General features: G+C 45.0%; 1 protein-coding gene across 5 annotated transcripts in view; it reads right to left on the reverse strand.

Annotated features, from left to right (window-relative positions):
* Positions 1-22,096, reverse strand: part of LOC121712645 (SUN domain-containing ossification factor-like) — a 32,800-nt gene extending 10,704 nt beyond the window's left edge. The window contains exons 1-24 of one of the 5 annotated variants that reach the window (XR_006032636.1): positions 21,860-22,096; positions 18,645-18,765; positions 18,231-18,356; positions 17,349-17,614; positions 16,137-16,250; positions 15,849-15,972; positions 15,430-15,547; positions 14,880-15,004; positions 13,957-14,024; positions 13,472-13,579; positions 13,244-13,349; positions 12,983-13,003; positions 12,330-12,385; positions 10,044-10,129; positions 9,853-9,918; positions 9,656-9,724; positions 9,241-9,325; positions 7,046-8,392; positions 6,543-6,630; positions 5,593-5,697; positions 3,643-3,800; positions 3,087-3,175; positions 2,932-2,987; positions 2,035-2,806 (exon numbers count right to left, since the gene is read on the reverse strand). Coding sequence is in view for 4 of the 5 variants with exons in the window: in XM_042096652.1 (XP_041952586.1) it covers positions 2,363-2,806; positions 2,932-2,987; positions 3,087-3,175; positions 3,643-3,800; positions 5,593-5,697; positions 6,543-6,630; positions 7,046-8,392; positions 9,241-9,325; positions 9,656-9,724; positions 9,853-9,918; positions 10,044-10,129; positions 12,330-12,385; positions 12,983-13,003; positions 13,244-13,349; positions 13,472-13,579; positions 13,957-14,024; positions 14,880-15,004; positions 15,430-15,547; positions 15,849-15,972; positions 16,137-16,250; positions 17,349-17,614; positions 18,231-18,356; positions 18,645-18,765; positions 21,860-21,996 (4,083 nt within the window). In the remaining variant the exon portion in view is untranslated. Of the gene's footprint in view, positions 1-1,589; positions 2,807-2,931; positions 2,988-3,086; positions 3,176-3,642; positions 3,801-5,592; positions 5,698-6,542; positions 6,631-7,045; positions 8,393-9,240; positions 9,326-9,655; positions 9,725-9,852; positions 9,919-10,043; positions 10,130-12,329; positions 12,386-12,982; positions 13,004-13,243; positions 13,350-13,471; positions 13,580-13,956; positions 14,025-14,879; positions 15,005-15,429; positions 15,548-15,848; positions 15,973-16,136; positions 16,251-17,348; positions 17,615-18,230; positions 18,357-18,644; positions 18,766-21,859 lie in introns of those variants that run through there. The other 4 variants (XM_042096653.1, XM_042096652.1, XM_042096655.1 and 1 more) reach the window with 4 other exon arrangements.
* Positions 22,097-23,427: the final 1,331 nt, after the last annotated feature.

Below are 23,427 nucleotides of genomic sequence, written 5' to 3' on the forward strand. Positions count from 1 at the left end.
ACCTGCAATAATGAGTATTGAATAATATCATATTATATTATAATAAATGTGTAGTAAGCAGAATTTAAGTATGGCTGCATTTGACACTTTTACATGTTAAAATGACAGTTCAGTAGGCCTACCAGCTGTTTTAAGTTAAGGCCATGTTTAGCCTAATTGAAGAACTAGAAGATATTTTCAGACCTGCCATCCTTGAAGTAATGTCTGGAGTACTATCTCAAACCAGGAAAAAAACATTGCTCACGTTGGCCTTCGTGTAGGCTATACAACCAAAAACAAACCAAACATTTAAATGTTGACAATCTGTTGGTGTCTTTCTGCTCCTCTAATGTCTACTGAGGCTGCAATGATCACATATTCCAACTAAAGGGGCCCTCAGCAATACAGTAGGTGCGCTATGTCAGTCTAGAAGCCCAAGTCTCGCTTGCTTGCGCACTAATGATCAAGAATTATGATCTATATGCTACACAGAAAACAAACAAATTAAACACCTTTCACTGAGCAGTTCAAAATATTTTGCTAGGTCCACTCTTAGATTTGTTGCAAATAGCTACATTTGGCCTTGGAAAGGCGATTTTCGCCGAAAAGCGACTGATTTGCAGGTAGGCTCAAGACAGGGTTGAGACCGTCAGTTTTAAATTAAATTGAGAATGAGTCAAGGCTGTCTTTGAGGAGGCAAGTCCGAGTCAAGACCAAGTCTTTAAGGGGCCGCATTGAAACCGACCAAAATAAAAAGAGTACATTTTCATGATTTACTTACATTTTACACTTGTCAACTAAACTTCTTTTCTGGACAATACTTTAGGACTAGGAGCTCAGCTGGAGTCAAAATTTAGCATTGTTTAATTGTGGTTCAAGTAACCAAATTTAATAATTGCGGATTGCTCACTCATCTTGTCGATTATCACAACCAATAAATCGAGTACTACAACACTACATGGCATTAATCAGAGGGTGGCTGTTGAAATGTTGACAGGACAGCGGCATGCTGGCGGTCATCATGTCACTCTTAACAAAAGTTAAGTGGGTGTGAACTTAAGTGTTAAGAGCTAAAAGCATCAATGTTATATTTCCACAGTGGTGAGATCAGAGACATGATGTCAACCATGGCTGACTTGCTAATGAATGAGGTGATACCTGCATGCATACAGCACAGTCACAATGAGGCTCCTTTGGCAAAAAGACTTCTGACATACTCATACGTCTTTGTAGCCTGGAAAATCCAGACCCTGGTAATCTAGAAAAATTAAGGGTCTGGCCACGAACAATGTAATGGCCCAACTCGAGGGGCGGCAACAAGCATGCATTTAAAAATCTCACTGCACGCAATTGGATAACACTAGACCACGTTTACTCTGAATGATTTCGGACTTTGACGCAATCGGATAACACTACGACTAATGTGTACTGTCCTCCAACGTTGTTGCAGCGCTGTCTTCATCAGTTTAGCTGGTTCCCCGGGATTCAAGGGGAAAAGTAACGTGCATCATTGCTCATCACCAGAGTGTCTTGCAGAGACAATTCCATTGTGCTCTCGCGAGAACTCTGGATTTCCAGGGTAACGTCTTTGTTTAAAAGAACAAAACTTATCAGACTGCATGTTGGGTACCTTTTAGGTGCCCAGATTTAATACAGTGAATGACCATCACAAAAATATTACAAAGCCATGGAAGAATAGGTTATCTGGAAAAATCACCTCTGGCAAAATAGGTTTAAAAATAAATAAATAGAAAAAAACAAAAAAATGTTTTATGGTTCAGTGTCTTTATACAGCAAACCGGACATTATGCTTTATGGTTAAATCTGGTTAAAGGCATGACTGGTAAACTACTGACTAAAAGCCCAAAGTGATTGTCCTTTTCTACATTGTACACCTACAATGGAAACTGATAGCTGCTTCATACAACTTGATGAATGAAATGTCTGTGGCATCAGTGATTGTCACATTGGCAGCTGATTAGTGACAAGAGCAGCAGCTACTGACCGTTGCCAGTCTTCACAAATGACCCTCACAGTTTCTATACCTGAACATACCTCTAGACTGACAGGTCAAACCTGGTGTACCATTTTCCTGCATTTGCGAGGAAAACAGAACACCTCATCAATATTAGCCCTAAAACATCTAAACCTGGACTCAGGTGAGTAAGGTGCAATTTGTTTTTACAATTACTAGGGAGTAGGATAGTGGTAGCATGAGCAGCGTCCCATTTGAAGTGCTTTAAGCAGGCCAGGGGTCAGCTCCCCACCTTTCCCTGTGCATGTGACGAAGTCCACAGGAGCTGCTTTTCACAAGGCCTCTTTCCAGCTCCCAGTGCACAGGCACTGGTGCCACACCGCCCCCTGCTGGGCCTGGTGAGCAATGTCAAGTTGGCCCAGAGATGGCCATGGCCCCCAGGGTCCCCGCGCTCATCTCCTTCTTGCCCTTCATCAGGTCCTGCAGGGAGGTCATCCCGGTGCCTCCGGAGAGGACGGGGTCACTCCGCCGCCGCGGGGCCTGCAGCAGCTCCACCACGCCGCTGGAGCCGGTCGGTTTGGAGCGCCGCCGCTTGTAGGCCCGCCGCTCGGCCCGTGTCCGGCCCTGCGGCGGCAGGCTGTCGCACAGGCGCCGGCAGGAGGCGGCCACGCCGCAGAAGGACGGCTCGTCTGAGTGCGACGAGCCCTCCGAGCTGCCCTCGGACTGGCCGTCCCGGAGCGCCACGGGGGGCTGGAGTCCACCCTGGGGTCCTCCGTTAGCCAGTGGCAGGGCGGCGCTGGGGACCACGACGGCACTTAGCGTCTCGACCTTCTTTTTACAGCGCTTCTTCTGCTGTGATGAAGAGGAGGACAAGAGACATGGTTGACGTGAGGAGTGGGAATGACTAGACTGCACCGGCATGCTGCAAACAACTAAGGCCAAATACATGAGAGCATTGAAAGGATGTGCAAGAGTACCTTTTTATTCAAGAGGGGATTTCTGGAAGTTTCTACATTGTAAGCGTCAGCTGGCCCTGTGGAGTAGAACACAACAGAGCTTTTAGTGCCTGCATCTTTGAGACAGTACTGCAGCACACACTTTCAGCATCCTACACTTTCGAGAGTGAGCTTGCCTTCTGTGGTGGGGATCTGGAAGGCCCGCTGGAGGAGAGGGTAGGACGCGCTCCTCTTCAGCCCCAGGTCATCACAGCCAGGCACAGACCTGAGAGAGGCAAGACCGCCGCAGAGGGAGAAGAAACGAATAAGAGTCCAGAGACATCACCAGATATGACCCACTATAAAGCACATTAGACATGTCACCTGATGACGACAGTGTGCCAGACAAGCAGAATCAACCAAATGTATCAAATGTTTTCTTGTAGGAAACCATTAAGACAGTCTTGTCCATCAGGGCAGCATTAGGTGCATTAGGTTTGAGATGGTAAAGTGTGTGTGTGTGTGTGCCATCTCTCCCTTTGTAGCAGCAGTAGGTGAGGTTTGATATAGTGTGTGTGTGTGTGTGTCATATCTCATCCTTTGTAGCAGCAGTAGGTGAGGTTTGAGAGGGTATAGAGTGTGTGTGTGTGTGTGTGTGTGTGTGTGTGTGTCATATCTCATCCTTTGTAGCAGCAGTAGGTGAGGTTTGAGGGGGTATGGTGTGTGTGTGTGTGTGTCTGTGTGTCATCTCACCCCTCGGGGCAGCAGTAGGTGTAGCTGCTGGTGTGTGTGAGGTCGGGCTGGGCGGTGGGAGGGATGGAGGCCAGACGGCAGTGGTTGATGAAGAGGACCAGGCCCAACAGCAGACACAGCACCAGGCACAGCAGCAGGTAACTCTGCCTGTCTGACACCTGGCACACACACACATGCACACAAACACAAACACGTCACAAGGCTGGAGATAACACAACACACATGCACGTACACACACGCACATGTTCATAGTACTCTTCTCTGATAGCCAAGTCAAGAGAGAAAGGAAGACATTCCCCCACGGAGCATCCATACAGCACAGCACACATGTTTTAGCTTTACTACACTTCTGGAAGACTCTGGGTCTCTGGCTCATATCTCATTTGTCCATCACCACAAGTTCATCGTGGCATACAGGCTGAATTCTAGCATGGAGCTGACTAGTAGGCACCTCTGTAGGAATCACTAATGTAAATTCAAAGACATTTTTGGCGTAGTCAGTGGTGGAAAAAGTGGTTTACTTTGATATTTTCTAATTGCCATGTACATTTCCATTATAAAACCTTTACATAGGGTGAGTGTTTACTGGACCAATTACTTTATAAGTATGCCAGTCTTCTTTTAAAGTGACCTACTGGGCAGCCGTGGCCTACTGGTTAGCGCTTCGGACTTGTAACCGGAGGGTTGCCGGTTCGAACCCCGACCAGTAGGTATGGCTGAAGTGCCCTTGACCAAGGCACCCCTCACTGCTCCCCGAGTGCCGCTGTTGATGCAGGCAGCTCACTGCGCCGCGATTACCACTGTGTGCTGTGTGTGTTTCACTAATTCACAGATTGGGATAAATGCAGAGACCAAATTTCCCTCATGGGAGTATATACACTTATACTTACACTTACTGTTGCATGGTGCTGCGCTGGTGAATGTTAACAGACGCATCCTCATTGTGACATCAACAAACTACTTTCAAGTTACACTCGCTCCAGTCCTATCCTGTGTGGAGTGAGTCCTATCCTGTGTGGAGTGAGTCCTATCCTGTGTGGTGTGGAGTGAGTCCTATCCTGTGTGGTGTGGAGTGAGTCCTATCCTGTATGGTGTGGAGTGAGTCCTATCCTGTGTGGAGTGAGTCCTATCCTGTGTGGTGTGGAGTGAGTCCTATCCTGTGTGGTGTGGAGTGAGTCCTATCCTGTATGGTGTGGAGTGAGTCCTATCCTGTGTGGAGTGAGTCCCATCCTGTGTGGAGTGGTGTGAGTCCTATCCTGTGTGGTGTGAGTCCCATCCTGTGTGGAGTGGTGTGAGTCCTATCCTGTGTGGTGTGGAGTGAGTCCTATCCTGTGTGGTGTGGAGTGAGTCCTATCCTGTGTGGTGTGAGTCCCATCCTGTGTGGAGTGGTGTGAGTCCTATCCTGTGTGGTGTGGAGTGAGTCCTATCCTGTGTGGTGTGAGTCCCATCCTGTGTGGAGTGGTGTGAGTCCTATCCTGTGTGGAGTGGTGTGAGTCCTATCCTGTGTGGTGTGAGTCCCATCCTGTGTGGTGTGAGTCCCATCCTGTGTGGAGTGGTGTGAGTCCTATCCTGTGTGGTGTGAGTCCCATCCTGTGTGGAGTGGTGTGAGTCCCATCCTGTGTGGAGTGGTGTGAGTCCTATCCTGTGTGGTGTGGAGTGAGTCCTATCCTGTGTGGAGTGGTGTGAGTCCTATCCTGTGTGGAGTGGTGTGAGTCCTATCCTGTGTGGAGTGGTGTGAGTCCTATCCTGTGTGGAGTGGTGTGAGTCCTATCCTGTGTGGAGTGGTGTGAGTCCTATCCTGTGTGGAGTGGTGTGAGTCCTATCCTGTGTGGAGTGGTGTGAGTCCTATCCTGTGTGGTGTGGAGTGAGTCCTATCCTGTGTGGAGTGGTGTGAGTCCTATCCTGTGTGGTGTGAGTCCCATCCTGTGTGGTGTGAGCAGAAGTGGGCACCTCTGTCTGCAGCTGGCTGATTCTGACCGACAGGTTGAGCACCAGCTCAGTGACGTTCTCCAGCTGGCCCTGGAGGGTCAGGATGGACTCCGTCTGCTTCTGGTCCTGAGGACACACACACACACACACACACACACACACACACACACACACACACACACACACACACACACACACACACACACACACACACACACACACACACACACACACTAGTATCAACGGACTGATCCAAACCAATCCTAAATGAACCGTGCAAGAGGCTGTAAGTTAACTGCCTCACTAAACTGATGAAACAAATCAGATATTTGACAGTACTCTGCTCTAGCCCTCTGCTGGTCTGCTTCTGTGTTGTCACTGCATGTTTTTGTTTTGGTCCACCATGTGCCTTTTTGCCACGCCCCTACTTCCTGTCTTTGTTCTCTTTCCCGCCATTTTTTGTACTCACCTGTTTCTTATTTGCTTGTACTACCTGCCCTATTTATACCCTGCCCTACTGGTGCCTCATTGTTAGATTGTCTTTCTCCGTGTGGTGATGTGCCCCAGTGCTTTGGCCTGTCTCAGTTTTGGAACTTCTGAGTTTGTAAGTTTCCCATTTTGTTTGGTAGTTTTTCCTGAACCTACTTTTGAATTTTGAATCTGCCTGTTTTTTTAATCTGCCTGTTTTGGACTCTGACTACGATCCAGCCTCTTGAACTTTGCTTTTTTGGACTTTGCCTGGATGTTGGATTAACTGCCAATTGGATTTTCCTAATATCTGTTTTTTTCTGCTGTTTGAATAACTTTTTTGGTTAAATTGTTTGAACTGCCTTATTGGCCTGTGGCTCTCCACAAACTGTTCCCCCTGTCTGCAAATAAATCTGTGAACAGCATCTGCGCTTGGGTCCAGTCTCTGAATCTGACAATATTTTTGGGGTGAAACTGCTAAAAGTATTTCTCATGTGACGCACCTGCTCATCAGCGACCTTGGAGGTGTTCTGGAGCTTGATGATGGTCTTGTTGAAAGCCTTCTGCATTTCTTCCATTTGCTTACGATACCTGGACAGCAGATGATTTTGTGAAATCAGGGCAAACAGATAACCGCTTGGACTTGCAATTGCTGGGATAGTTTTTCTTATGCAGTAGGAGCATTTAGTCTATATTTGTTATACATTTTGGTATACTAAGATTAGAGAGCGAGAGTGTCAGATGATAATCAGAATTTTGACCATTTTAAAGAATTACTCAAAGATTGTTCCTTATTCCTCAATGTGAAATAAATAACTTTAGTGGTGTGTTGACAAAACAAGACATTTGAGGATATCATCTGATCCATTCTTTTTCACCATTTCTGACATTGTATAAACTAACGGATAAATTGTGAAAATAACTGTGAAAAAAAGTTATTTCGACAATAAAAATGTCATTGTATAAATGTGTATTGCAGCCCAGGTGTGAGAACAGGCAGATGTACCTCTGGCTAAGCTGCTCCAGGTAGCGGCCGCTGAGAGACATGTTCATCTCCAAAGCTTTGATGCGGTTGTTGAGCCGCATGAACACAGACTCCTTCTGGCCAGAGCCGTGCCCCTGGCCACTGCCCCCGCCGGCCACTTCTGTGGCATTCACCATCTCCGAGAGCATCTCCAGCGAGGAGGAGGGAGTACCAGAGACCGGCAGCTGGCCCATGCCGGCCGACCCCCCCAGCATCGCCTCCTCCAAGAGGTCCTCCAGCCTGGGCTCTCCGGTGGCCACCAGCCCATCCGAGGCCTCCGTGGAGGGGGGTGAGGGTGGGAGCTCCTCTGGGACCCCCGGGGGGTGGTCCTCGGGGCCTGGGTGGGAAGGTGGCTCTGTGCTGGCGGAGGGCTGTGCTGGTAGGGAGGCAGCCTGCTCCAATACATCACTGCTGGGGGCAGGAGAGGAACCTTTTGCCTCTGCACCAGGCTGGTCCACCTCTGCAGGCCCCATGGTCGTGTCCTCTCCGGAGCGAACGTCCTCTTGGACAGTGGTGGTGGCGGAGAGGGATGAGGAGGCGGTGGACGAGGGCGCAGGGGTCCTCCTCCTGTGGGCCTCCGTCTCCTCGCTGCCCTCAGCTCGGGTGTCCGAGACCGAAGACTCACTCAGATCTATGGCGGGGGTGGCTTTGTGGGAGGGCGGGTCGGCGGAGAAGGCTTCGGAGAGCGACGGGGCCAGGCTGGGCGCAAGACCCAGCGGGTCAACCACGGGCTGAACCACAGGGACAGTCGGAGGCTGTTCAGGAGGGGATGACTCCTCAATGGGGGAAGAGGAAAGGTCTTTAGTGGGCTTGGAGTCCTCCTGCAGGCTGGGAGAGGTGGGGGAGACACTCTGCTGCTCAGAAGAGACAGCAGATGCAGATGATGATGATGATGAGGATGTGGAGGCATCCGAGAGTCGCTCAGTGGTCCTCTTGCGCAACCTCCGCAGGGCCAACAATGCCGAGCACTGCTTCAGGAGATGCTCCTGCAGGGAGGCCAAACAGCAGGAGGAGGAGGATGGATACTCTTCACAGTAGATGGAGCTCTCTTGCAAACGTGCGTCTGTGTGCTCCCAAGATGTGGCTTCCCTCAGCACCCCACTGTCTTCGCTGTCTGTACCTGGACCTCCTGACGGGTCAAGGTCGTCTGCGGGCAGCAAGATGACGATCGGGTTGACCTCAGAGGGGGCTGGCGTGGCTATGACCGGAGTGGAGGGCTGAAGGGCTGCGGTCTCCTCTGGTGTGAGGGCCTCTTCTGTGGGGGTCTCTTGTGTGGAGGTTGTGGGAAGCTCTTTCATGCCTGTTTCACTGATCTCAGTGGTCTCAATTCTGAGTGGGGAGTAAAATTAGAAAAGCAAAGACCATCAACAGTTTTCTTTTCTGGATAATCCTGTATATGAGCTCACATTTTGGGTAGCCGTGGCCCACTGGTTAGCACTCTGGACTTGTAACCGGAGGGTTGCCGGTTCGAGCCCCAACCAGTGGGCCGCGGCTGAAGTGCCCTTGAGCAAGGCACCTAACCCCTCACTGCTCCCCGAGCGCCGCCATTGTAGCAGGCAGCTCACTGCGCCGGGATTAGTGTGTGCTTCACCTCACTGTGTGTTCACTGTGTGCTGTTTGTGTTTCACTAATTCACCGATTGGGTTAAATGCAGAGATCAAATTTCCCTCACGGGATCAAAAAAGTATATATACTATACTATACTATACATTCACATGACAGTGGATATCAAACCCTCTAAAAGGCACATTCTCAGCGTTTACAGGGCAAATGGTGCCAGATCACCAGAAAAGTTTTTTTTTTTTTTTATCATTCCTATAAAGTTCCTATAAAGGTAGAATATGCACTGAGAAATGAGATCACAGAATTTAAACAATACTACTGCAATTCCTGTATCAAACCATGTCCATTGCTGCAGAAAACCCGTAGCCCAATGACATACCCGCAGCTACTAAATGATATGCTGCTCTGTAGCTGGAAAAACCATCAACACCAACATTCCATTGCTCTGAACTATCAAAAAATGTTTACGGCGGTTAAGTTACATCATGCCACACGGTCCCTTCAGCTGCTGAATGTGAAGTCGGTTGGGCAAAACTGTATGAAGATACATGCGAACACACAGACATGCAGAGAGAGACTTTCAAGGAATGAACAGGTAAACATAAAGCTCTTACTGAGGAGAGGAGGATGCAGTAGTAGGGGAGATCTGGGCAGCTGGAGCTGAACCAGACGCGTTCACAGCTGATGCAGTGCCATTACCTGAAACAACAAAGAAACCCGTCACTTCCATCTTATTGTTCATCTTTCAGTCTCATTCATTTTCACATTCTGGTTTGTTTTGTTACTAGGATTTCCTCATATCCTGCCCAATCAGAGGAGGAGAGTTGAGGCCGTCCTTGGGCTATTCATCACAGGACACTGAGCTTGGGCTGGCTCACGGCTTTGAAGACAAACTGCTGTCTCCTTGCACATTCATCATTCTTCAATACTGACTAAGCAGTCTGTTGCACACATTTATGTTAGGGACTTCGTTTAGGAAACGCCATAGACATTCGTTATTGGCATTTTTAACGTAACAACGATCAATACCATCTCTTCCGTCTGGGCTGCCTCCTAGCACTTTGTCTGCGATATTGTTGACCATGTTCAGGATGGCATCTGTGGGGAAGAGGAAGACATTTCCTATATTACATTCCTCGTTAAAACTCCCGGTTTCACAAGGAAAAACCCCTTACAGGAAATGTCTACATCTAACTTGCAACATGTTGTCATTGTGAAGAGCTTACCCTTTGCAGATCCAATAATGTTATTAGATGATTTAGCCTCTGATGGCACATACCCAGGAGGGTAATCTGTAGAGAGAAGAGTGACAATCTATGTAGTTAGCGGCCATCACAAAAGTCTACAAACACGGACACACACACACACACAAACACACGTCAGTGGCCTTTATTGTACTCAGTGGTTTAGTACCTACCCTCATCATCATCCATGATGTCGGTTCTCTCTAAAGGATCCGAAATCTCATCCTCATACTCCTCCACCATGCTGGTGCCAAATACCCTAAAAGAGAATTGAGTGGTTCAGTCAACAGTTATTTACTTCATCGCTCAGTCTATTCCAACTCAGTAACTCGTCCATCGAGAATAAGCTTTATCTAGGGGGGTCCTGTAGTTTTGACTAAGTGTAAACTTAAACGCATTTACACAAACCATTGAAATGTACAATATGAAGATATGAAATGAGGTGATTTAAAGCAACACCAAAGCACTTTTCCTCTGTCACACGCACACTATTTGTTTATCAGGCAACGGCTTGGCAAATAACGTTGTCCACAGACAAGGTAGAGTATGTTGCATGATTTTATGAAAGTATGATGTATTGGGACATCAGAAGCAAGTCAAATTTGTAGTTTCTTATGTCTAATTCCATCGAACTACAGATCCGCTACCCGATCTGGCAAACTTACATTGTGTGGTGTGATTATAGCCAATAGAGGGCCGCAAAGCAAATGCAGAAGTGCCGTTCACCCAGTTACGAGTTCATGAACCACTGAAACGATTTTGGAAACATTATTTTAAGGTACAAAAAACTCTTTGGTGTTGCTTTAAAAAGGTAAACGAGGATGGAATCTGAGTTGAAAACTATGGTCTACTGTAGCAGTAATTAGAGGACTTGGCCACCAGGGGGCACACTGCATCAGACAGACACGTTCACACAGAGTTTAGTATTGCTTATCTCACAGACGACTGTGTCGCACTGACAAGCAGATACTGAGCACTACTGCTACCAGTATCAACTAATCAGTTATGGACACACCCAGTTACAGTATACACCAATGCTTTGTTTCAAAAGACAGACAAATAATAACAACATGCTCATCTAAAGTAATTCAATATGTTACACAATCTACTGCATTTATTACAATATTAATGATACCCACGTCAGTGGGCACTGAACAACACAACATGATTCCGTGATTTCACCATCTTCATTGTTGGTATGTATGTATATATGTAATGTCATACAGGAAAACATCAATAGTAAGAGGGTTGAAAAGAAGGTGTGCTGGTCTTGAGAACACCATGTTCTGAACCGTGAGTACCCCTTCAGCCCACACCAACAGGCCATTTGTTTGGATAGAAAAGAGGCGTTGCCTTCTGCATGCTGGAATAATGTACCATGTAAAAGCTCAGTGTGTTCCCCCCGTGTTCATGGGGACATGACAAGGACTGAGTGTGCAAGCACAAACTGGGATCAGTAATTAAAAAGCCACCTTGCACTCGGTGAATACAGTATTAGATGTTCCTACCATTGTCCAAGCTAGCCATCAACCTAGATGCGGGTACATGTTGAAGTACTTGCAAAGAACAGACCTACATTACAATGAGACATCCTCCTATGAGCTTAGGATGAGGAGTAGGGTTGCAAAATTCCGGGAATTTTCAAAGTTGGAAACTTTCCATGGAAATTAACGGGAATATACGGAAATTAACTGGAATTAATGGGAATAATTTAATATGGCAAGTTAGTCTATAACGGGACTTAAATGTAGTGGACAAAACTCCATCTTGCAGCATATTAGTTAAAACAACCTGATTTAATGCAATTTCGGTCAAATTTCTACCCTGCACATAGGTCAATACCATGCACACAGCAATCAGCAGAAGCTACTAGACATAAAGGAAACCTATGGTGTGTTCATGTGCATTGAGAAAATAAATTCCCAGTGAAAACATCATCTCATGTGGGAATAACTGGTGTGAAACTGGGGGAAGTTTGCAAACAGAGTTGCCCAGTTATGGGCTTGTCGTCACTTTTGTCCTCATTCAAATGGGTGTACGTCATTTTGCATAAACTGTAATGGGACGATTAATCTGTCTGATTAAGCTATACAATTTATATATAACTTACATAATCTATAAGGTTTGGTTGGGGTGGTATGTTGTGTCATTATATTTTTATTTGTTTTACCATTTTCTGGGATTCTAACTGAACAAACTGATAGTCAGTCAATGTTCCAACCAATTGGATTTTGTTGTTGAGTGGCATGGTGTATTTTGGGCAGTTCAGAGTGGTTTCTGTGTTGCTATCTTAGCACGCTAGTAAACCATAGGCAGAGAATGGGATTCCCGCTAGCATGGTAGCTAGCTTTGTATGCTAAGCTAAACGAAAATACGAACAATATGAGAGAGAAATACGAGAGAAAGAGAGAAGAGGAGAGGGAGTGAGAGAGAGAGAAAGAGCAAATGAGATTGAGTACCTGATGAGGCTGAGAGGACAGAAGTGCTCCGAGCCAAAGTGAGAGAGCAGCTCCACCTACGGATGACCAGACACACACGCAAACACACACACGCACGCACACACACACACACACACACACACACACACACACACACACACACACACAAACTCATCAGGAAACATAAAGGACATACTCTATGCTACATGCAGAACACAAAGAGCAAAGCTTCAATCAGTGAATGTGATCAAAGAACAGGTTTAGCAAATTAATGGACTGCATTATGCCGTACAGTTTATTTTATGGCAAAGCTAGTCATTTGAATTGTGTCCACCTACTGCAGCAAAAACAAATTTACAGTCAACAATATTTCTCAGTGCAGGGAGAGTTTGATCTTAAGCTGGATTTATTTAGCCTGGCGCATTTGCAGAAGTTAATTTTAAACAGCGAGCTCACACACACCCATACAGTCCACACCAGGCAAATTATCATAAAGGAAAACAATATATATTTTCCTAGTTAGCATCACAGTTTAGCAATGTTATCTATTATATTGCTATGGTGCTAGCCATCAAAATGGTAGTGACTAAATTTAATTAGCCTAACGCTAAGCATTAGCCGCCAACGCTATCCACCCATACATCTGTGAACATCTGAGAGAGAAGATGGCTAACCTTTATGTACTTGGTGAACATCTGAAGCAGGAAAAAACATAGGAGAGAATAAGTTGTTAAAAGTGGTGAACATGTTTGAGCACATTAGGCCCGAGTGCATATGACTGTCTCAAGCAACCGTTCTTTTCAACAAATATTGGTTAGGTTAGGCAAATTCGCAGTCGACCTCTGAAGTCTGGGAGTCCAGTTTCAGTCCCATAAAAAAACCAAGGATGGGATACGAGTACTGAGAACAGGGCTGTGCCACTATCAAAGCTGTACCTTGACATATTTGGCAAAGAGATGTTCATCCAGTGGAAAGCTCTGGATTGTGCGTTCATCATGGCCATGGAATGTACCCAGCTTGACCCACTTATTCGTTGGGTACCTGAAAAAAACAAAAAAAACAGCAATTTTGTTTTTACTGAGGATGAAGAGCTCCTACATTTTTTTTTTAATGAATTCATCATCTATAATGTGATCCAAGGGTCAACATAAAGCAAGCCAGACCTGTCACTGATGGACACCAGGAAGTCCTTGGGTGTGGAGGAGAAGAGTTCAAAGTTGGCAATGTCAAGTTTCTTCACCTGAATGGGCTCACAGAGCTCAATAACAAACCTGTAGAACAGAGGGAGAGAAGAAGAGAGGTGTGCTGTGCTGGGCTGGGCCGGCTAAGAGAAGAGCCACTTCACTGGCAAGGCCCAATGGAACAGCTTTCTACTCTGATACCTATTTCTGTCTCCCGTTTCATGTCCTTGACTTTAACAGTACGAGTCAGTAGGCCCAGGCTGAGAAGTACTACAATACAGCATAATCACTCATGTCTTTCCCCTTATAACTTCAACCATTATACATACATACACTGTACATCGATATACAAATACTTAGCGATGGTAATGTCTATGGCAATGACCATTATCCAACCGCATTTGTGGCACTAGTAACAAGACTTTGTAACAGATTTTGTAATAATTCTTATCTTTCTGTGTCATTACCAGATCTTGTTGCTGCAGGGATTCAGCATGTACAGGTCCATGTTCTCCATTAGAATGGCAGAGGTGCTCTGAGAAGCAAAAACAAGCATGGTTAAAGGAAAATTCCGTTTTTTAGCACTTTGAGTCCCTTTTCTGGTTTGTTTTGGATGAACTATAGTGGTGGACACCGACATTTTGACGATTGGTCCTGTCTCGATTTTTCTGACTCGTTTTGAATCGCCTTTGACTGCTCAGAGTGGCTGCCAACAGGCAGTAGGCTACTCAAACATGTCCTAAAACAACCCTTAACGTTCGTTTTTAAAACTGTGCAACTCACCGAGTGGTTAGTGGTGTTCGTTGATTATTAAAAGCAAATATATCGGCGCAATGTATGATTTCCAGCCGTCTTATTTGCTAGGCCTATTGTGGAACTATTTATTCAGACACCTCACAACTGCGTATAAACTTCCGCTCAATATTTGAACCTGAAGCATAGACGGTGGCGCAGTAATATCAATGTGCAATGAGTCTTCCAACAGAAATCAATGGGATTTTACAAAATGCCAAATAAAACACGACAGAAACTGTATTTCGTTAACGCTACTTGTTTTGGAACATCAACGAACACCACTAACTACTCGGTGAGTTGCACAGTTTTGAAAACGAACGTTAAGGGTTGTTTTAGGACATGTTTGAGTAGCCTACTACAGTATGCCTGTTGGCAACCACTCTGAGTAGTCAAAGGCGATTCAAAACGAGTCAGAAAGGTCGAGACAGGACCAATTGTCAAAATGTCAGTGTCCACCACTCTAGTTCATCCAAAACAAACCAGAAAAAGGACCCCCAAGTGCTAAATACCGGAATTTTCCTTTAAGCATTTTACCTTCATCTCTATTCAAAAAAACGAATAGCTCTTAAATCATTGCTTATTGTGGTCTCCACACCTTGGCTTCAGGGTTTGCTGATAAAATCTTGGCCCCACATTCTACCGATGCGTAGTTGTTCAAGTTATTTTGGACCTTCTTTGCCACGTGTGTTGCCCCATTAGAGGACGTGTGTGTGGTCTGACCTGGGAGGGAAAAAGTACAGCGTAACAAAAGAGCTATAGGTGAGACACTAGAAAATGCTATTTTTTATTTGTGCAGTATGTTTAAAATATGTTATGGCTCTCAAAGTACTCTACATAAAGCTATAAGGGCAAACAGAGAGGAAAGGGTGGCCAGGCAAAACCTCTTTCCAAAAAATAATTTGTAAACATAACCTCAAGTACAAAAAAATACATCAATAATTGAAGACCAGAGCTGTTACTGCCAAACACCAGTAAATAAAGACTGTCAGCAGCACTGTAACATTATGGTTACATAACCTGCATGCTGGACACAGAGGAGGGCCTGGGAGAAGGCACACAGTTAACTACTTCATGGTGGATACAATCTGCAAAACCCCAAGCACTGAAGAGACTTGAATGACAAGGCACAGTCAACACTCCCTCACTTTTCTCTATCTCTACTTCCATCATCTTCTTCTTCCACTCATCAAAAGTGGGGATGTCCTCCGGGTCCTTGGTTGCTGCCGAAGAGTCCACTTCCTTGGCAATCTGTCCGCCCATGCCCTGCAAATATTCACATGCATCTCGAGGTTATGAACACATTTTGGTACAGTAATTTCCTGTGCATTAGCCACATTGTGAATAAAGCGCAAGACAGTGTTTTATGTAAGTTAAAAAAACAAAAAAACATTAATATCATAATAACTGCCTCCATGTATGAGCACACACACACACACACACACACACACACACACACACACACACACAGTGCAAAAACTTTATCAACCATAATATAATCCTGCTTTCTTCAGAATCAGTATCCCGGAGAAGAGCTACACATTCCATGGCTATCCGTGCTGCTAACCTTGTCTTTCTGCAGGTGGGAGGAGGTGTTGCTGCCCTGGCCCGATTGCACGGCTGAGGCATCCACCTTGGTACTGGTCCCCTTCCCTCCTCCTGGTGTACTGGTGTTCTCCAGCACTGGAAGACTGGAGACAGATGGAGTAGCAGTGGGAGTGAGAGAGAATAAACACAACAGCAAGGCAAGCCAGTAAGGCAAGGTTAAGCATTGTGTACAAAGGCAAGGCAAGGCAAGGCGTACAACAGCAAGGCAAGGCAGGAACCAGGGGAGGAGAGAGAGAGGGGAACTCACTCTGTCAACACATCACTATAAGAGGGTCTTTCTATTGCCTCACAGTCAGTTGGGGGAGAGTCTGTGCTGGACACTGGAGGAGTGGAGGGGTCAGCCACTAAGGACTCTATGGCACTGAGTGAGGAAAAGAAACATCAGGGAAGATGAACACACATGCAAACACACACACACACACACAGCTTAAAGGAGAATTCCGGTGTGATATTGACCTAAAGTGTATCGAAACATGATACCGAGTGTGAACGTATGTCTCATAGCCCATCTCGGCTTGTCCCCTGCACTCCAAAATCTGGCGCTAGTTAGCCGATGCTACCAACATCTTCTTCAATAGTGGTGCTTCGGCATCGGGCTAGCCATGCAAATAAATCACTGTTTTACACCCATTTACGAGGCTCAATGTATCTCCACACTTCATTGGTAGACTTCCTAGGGCCCTGACATTTAAAACGAGACATTGAGAACTTTGAAAAAGCACTGGTAGTTTACTTACAAGACGATTTATACAGACAGTATCTTCACGAAGTTTAGCGTTTGCAGCCATCTTGAATTTAGTCACGATAAGTCGAGCAACGAGTAAGAATGAACAGCTATGATAAGGGATCAGATTCCAAAAATAATTCAGTGGAAATGCATGGATTCCAGTTGCTGCTACTGGAAGAAACTGGAATCCATGCATTTCCACTGAATTATTTTTGGAATCTGATCCCTTATCATACCTGTTCATTCTTACTCGTTGCTCGACTTATCGTGACTAAATTCAAGATGGCTGCAAACGTTAAACTTCGTGAAGATACTGTCTGTATAAATCGTCTTGTAAGTAAACTACCAGTGCTTTTTCAAAGTTCTCAATGTCTCGTTTTAAATGTCAGGGCCCTAGGAAGTCTACCAATGAAGTGTGGAGATACATTGAGCCTCGTAAATGGGTGTAAAACAGTGATTTATTTGCATGGCTAGCCCGATGCCGAAGCACCACTACTGAAAAAGTTGTTGGTAGCATCGGCTAACTAGCGCCAGATTTTGGAGTGCAGGGGACAAGTCGAGATGGGCTATGAGACATACGTTCACACTCGGTATCATGTTTCGATACACTTTAGGTCAATATCACACCGGAATTCTCCTTTAAGTTTGGCATACCTTTTGAAGGAGGGTTGCCTTAGGGTAATCTCTGGTTCAAGCATGCAAAGGACACTCGAGAGAGACTTGTGCTCTTACCTATCGGCAGCTGATTCTAATGCGGTAGGAGAGCTGGGAGACGCTTTGCCATCCGGGTTGATGCTGGGAGAGGCAGGCAAGGCCATGGCAGGAGAGGCAGGCAAGGCCATGGCAGGCTCACTGGTGGCTGTGGAATAATGCTGCTGCTGCTGCTGCTCAGGATGGCCCTGGGGCTCAGGGACAGGAGGCTCCAAGTCCTGCTTGGGGTCAGCCACCACCTCCCACTCCAGCACGGGCTCGTCTGCCCTTACCATCACCTCTGTGGTCTGTGCAGAGGGAGTTCTTAGCTTAGTCTCAGTTAAGAGTGAACTCGACTTCACCTCTCATTGCAAAACATCGTCTTTTTTTAATTGGTAAACAATGCAATGAACACAGTTCAATCAAGGATTTAAATTAGTACATGACACTGAAACCAAAGTCATTTAGTAGCAACATTTCAGTAATGAATGATAAGATAATGATAACATATATAGATTAAATACAATTATACATACTATGCTTTTATAATATGCCTCATGGCATAACTTGCTATTTTAAATGAATATTCAATGAAATTCCACATCAGTGATAGTGATATGTGTTGTGGCTTTTATACTAAAGCCTTCCTATGTCATCTTTTTAAGAAGTAGGTCAGGCAACCTCAAGGACAGTGCTCAAGGACTGACACCATAATTCTCACTCACCTTCTCAAAGAACTGCAGGTACAGATGAACAGTGCCATGGGGAATAATCAATCATATACACAGCAGGTTTTGTCAGGAATGGTAAATTATATTTCCGTATCTAATGCTTTGTCTGTGACAATGTTCTTATTAAGACCTTTACAGAAAGCAAAGTAAGGCAACAGAGTTAAGACAAAGGACCTGTGCTACTGTGCACTACCTGCTTTAAGTTCCCAGTCTCTGCGTGATCCAGAGTCCATGCTTCCTCCTCCACATGGCCGCCTTCTGTCAGTACGCTGGGTTCAGACGGGCTGACCGTCTCCTGGGCAGTGGACAACTCAACCGTCTGTCCAGACACACACAAATGACAGAAACACTCAGCATGCTTGTCGCAAGTGATCTAAGCACTCCATATTCCATGGTATACATGGAGCTAAATCTAATTCCATAAAGTATGCATGGTAAACTGTTCCTTGCTATGAGCCTTGTTTGGCAATGTCTTGCTGTCCTGGAAGCCTGTTACACATGATTGAAAAAATAAATAAATGATAAATTCTGTAGTATTAGTACTGTACTACTAGCATGTAGCTAAGATATAGCTGACTATTGAACCAGGCCTGAGTTTGTGGCATACCTGTCCTGTGTCTGCCTGGTCTGAGGGGTCCTGCGGTCTACTGGTGTCCTGTGTGGGCTGGCCCTGGGCCTGGAGGGCTGCCAGCCTCTGCTCAGAACAACACACATGCCCAACAGGGTGCCTGCAAACAGGCACGCCACAGAGGCTGTTATAAAACCATTACATAACAACACTTCCCATAGTGAGAATGGGCAGAGGAGCCAACTGCATGATGGTGGTGATACTATACGAGGCACTGTAGCAAATGGCATGATGATAATTTATTTTTCTTTTTTTTTTAGAAATGATGGGGAAGAACTATGTTCATGTACAGGTACATCAAGTCATAGAAAATGCAAATAATGGTGTAGGCCTATTTGTGAGATAATAAGATACATATAATCCTGTCAAAAAAAAAAAAACATTAAAATACTACATTACACATTACTGATTTAAATTCACTGTGAATATCTTCAATGTGACTCGTATTGGCCCCCATTTCTATTGTAAAGTTTAGAACATCAGCACCAACAGAGTCCTACGTAGGGTTACACTACAGTCAGAGGTGTGGTCAGTGGTAAAATATGAATTCGGTGATCACGGTAAGGTGGACTGTGACATGCTAGAAAAAGAAAGGCATTCAGAACATGTTTGATGATGGTGGAGGTGATTGTCCAATGTTTATAACAATACCAGTGGTATAAAATGATTCCTAGAGTGTTGATGAGTGTACATAATTTTGTTGTGTTTATTTAGAAGTCAAAAACTAGTACGCAAACAGATTGCCTTAAAAATCGTGACAACAGCATAACTAACCCTGCTCAAAGGCAGTGTGCTAACTGATGTGGTATTTTGTGAAGCTAGTGTGCTAACTGATGTGGTATTTTGGTGATATTTGTCCACTGATTTCATAAAGGTGTAAACACTGTTGTAGTGTTTACACTGTTATGTGTAAACACAAGAAAAACAACATGAAAATCTGCATGTATATCTTTAGGAGTGAGCTAAATGTGTGTGTAAGGAGAGCACAGTAGCCCTCATAAGACTAAACCATAGATGCTTAACACATCCCTCCATGCTGGTCATGCTGTCTTTCCCCAGGCCAACACCAGCACAGTACTATTACCTGTAGATGTGTAATGTGATGTCCTACAGGCTATGCTCCGAATCACAAATGTTCAATAATTAGCCTAAGCTTCTTAACTTCAGACTAATGAAAGGCATTTGAATGTTCACTGTTTCTGTACTACAGCCTTTGCCAAAGGCGAGAAGAGAGCAACCGTCACACCATATCATTCTGTCGGATACCATTCTGAGGGTAGACAGTGCCCTATGAATGGTGGGGAGTTTTCCAGCGGTGTAATATCAGACTGAGGTCAAGCCAGAATCACGCTACGGGCAGTCAGGTCAGGTGAAAGGACTGCCAGAGAATGGGACAACTCAATGTCACAGCTGTCTCTTCTCAAACGCCATGCCACTCACAAGGACGTGCAAAATTAACAGGTCAAAAATAGCCACAATGATTAGGACACTTTCCCACTGTTTCATGTGCCAAGGAATAAAAACGAGGATATGTTGTAACTGAAAAAGGGAGAGCTTCTTGATGAAGGCTTGACAGTGTTGATATAGGCCAATATGACGTCACAGATCTTGATTCATTTTATCACCATTATTGTACTGGTGTCTTAAGATGTAGCAAAAAGATGGACCTAGAGAACAAAATTCAAAGGGCTTGCCAACATGGCTCAGACAATGTGTCACCATGGGAGCTACAGTAATTAATTCAGTCCCAAATGAACATTACACACCACTACTAAAAATATGAGTCATATCTAGGACAGGTAATCCCAGGACAGGTGCTCCGAGTACAAGGTTCACATCACGTCAAACCGGATGTCATATGCCTTATGCTGCATTACAGCAGGATGCCAGGAAGTCAGACACGAGCAGACTGGCTTGATAGGACAGGAATTTGTCGTTTACAATGACAACACTGAACTGACAGAAGACATCAATTCGGCGTACTAGATCACTCTAATGAAGAAGAACTATTTGGAGATGCACAACACTATTTAACCTTTGGTGAGGGAGCGGTGCTTACGATAAACCAAATCAACAACAGGTCAGCTGACAGTGGGATTGGGTATCTCACAACTGTAGTGTGTCTTTGTGCCGCACAAAGTGTTTAGTTTCAAGATTATGGAATTATGGTAGCTACATTAACATTAATAATGAAATACAATATATCAGCACTGTCGCTGGCCAAAGTTACTGTTTTCAACAGATGACTCTCAAGAGAAGTAAGGACGCATCATGCAACGTTATGGGCAATAGGGACACCAGAGTGTTGAAGCGGTCCGTAATCAAGTATCTTTGGGGATACATCATGACAACCTCAGAGCAGGGAATCTATTTTATTTAAGATAAGGAAGTGTTAAGGGTACGTCCCACGACTTAAACACACACACACACATCTAACTTTCCGCTTGGGATGGGGCCTCATCAAATCAGGCATAGCACTGTCCTACAAGTTATCCTGGCTGGCTAGTTTCGAAATTACTGACATTGCTAGTCACAAAACAGAGACCTAATTGACATTTAACATTATTTCCGATCAGCTATGAAAGCTCCCTAAACAAAAAGTGACACGTCGGGACAACAAAATCCGATGAATTCGTGGATAGCTAGCGGTAAATGTCATTAATCAGGGATTCCTAACACCCATAAACTGACACGCTTGTGGTTGTTGTTGGCATCAAAGCTGTCAGCCACGTCGCATTGTAAACACCAACCAACGTAGATGCTAAGCCAAGTCTGCTAGCATAAGTCATCGTTAGCTATCATATTCTGACATAGCGTTAGCAATGTAATTCCATCTTCCTACCAAACTTCCCTTAACTATGGTCTAAATGTATCTCAATATTCATATTCTACCAGGGTCTCTACCATTTACAAATAATTGCCTGGCAGGCTACACAAGCCCCAATTTCAACTTTAACGTAGTTTACAACAACACACCTGCCATATTGATACTTATAGCGTTGTTAGCTTCCGCAGCTAACTTGCTAGCTTCGATACTACGTATTCGCTAACAGAAACCCAAGGTTCAGGTCGTCCAACAGTTTGGACCTTGAATAATGATCTAAATCAAACAACTACTCGCCTACTTTCGAATTAATAAGACAAACACATAAACCGTTATGCAGTAGATACCCATCTCTGATTAGTTGACTTACCAGCATAGTACTGCAACAACGATCGCACATATCACTACAGTCCAGCGCTTCATTATCTTATGGTGACCAACATCCTTTCGGTTTAAGCACAGTTGTTCTTGACCTGCCGTTTTTTCGTTAAGAACGAATATGTACATTCAGTTGATACAATTCCACTTCTACCAAGTCACCTAGTTGGTCAGGAGTAGCTGTCATGTACTGTGTGCTCAGCGGTTCCCTCCTGTGTTCAAGTTGTTGGAGTCCGCAAGCGGCTAGCTACTTCCTGCAGCCGTCCAATGAGAGGGCAGGGATACTGTTACGCAGTTTGAACGAAGCAACTGTGCGCTTGTAGCTTGTGGAAATGCAACAAAGATCCTTGATTACTCTAACCCTCTCTGAATGCAATATATCGCGAAGCCCTTATTTAGCATAGGCCTACCGTCTGTAGTGGAGACACTATGTTTCAATGGTAAAACATAATTAAGGCATATTCCCATAGATGACTCTTTACATTATATATTCTGTAAAATAACCCTATGCAAAAAAAAAACGAGCAGGTGCGATGAGGAAATAGACCTACCTAAAACGTTCAACATTTCACATCTGCATTATTTAACAGATCATTTGGATCTGTTACAAAGTTGCTGATTAGCATAAACCCCTAAAACCTTAGCTTAGTATCTTACCTTAAGTTGCTGGCTCCCTCTACTGGACATGGGCTGTTCATGCTGTGCTCCTTCTATCATGTCTGTCTGTTCTTGCGGTGCCTCCGTGATAGCAGAAAATTCCCTATGATTTGAATATAGTTACATCCCTCTCCCTATGCTACAGACCTTTTATTTATTTTCTTATTTCATCACACGTCAAAACACACACACACACATCTGACTTTCTCCAACTTTTGCACATCTCCATAGAACTTTTATTTATTATTTTTTATTTCTCCTCCATCTATCTACCCATGTCCTTGATTGCCTAGCCTTTCTGCCCAACCCCCACCCCCATCCCCAACACACATACAAAAAACACACACACTTACATCATCACTGTCATCACCTCACATATACAGCACACTGCTTGCTACAGTAAGCCTCCTCTACATACTTGCTGCACACCGCCCCCCCTACATACACAGCACATTGTCTTCAGGATCTTCTCCAACACACATCCTCTACATACTTACAGCACACTGCCCCCACCTACCCACATACACACTACACACACACACACACACACACACAGTCACTGCTCCACTCCCCTCCCGCCCACACACACACATCTTCACTGTCATCACTCACATATATCATACATAGTACTCTGCTTGCAATAGTAAGTCCCTTCACCATACTTACAGCACACTGCCCCCCCCCTAAAACACAGCACATTGTCTCATGAGGAAGCTTCTCCAACACACATATTGCACACTGCCCTCTCCCCACATACACAGCACACTATCCCATCTTCCTTGTCATCCCCCCAACAAACACACCAAGACCCCTGGCAGTTGGGTTAGCCCCTTGAGCCGTGGATCTGCCCAAGGTTTCTTCCTTAGTAAGGGAGTTATTCCTTGCCCCTGTTGCTAATTAAAC

This window comes from Alosa sapidissima, chromosome 1, assembly GCF_018492685.1.
Source record: "Alosa sapidissima isolate fAloSap1 chromosome 1, fAloSap1.pri, whole genome shotgun sequence".
Taxonomy (NCBI): domain Eukaryota; kingdom Metazoa; phylum Chordata; class Actinopteri; order Clupeiformes; family Clupeidae; genus Alosa; species Alosa sapidissima.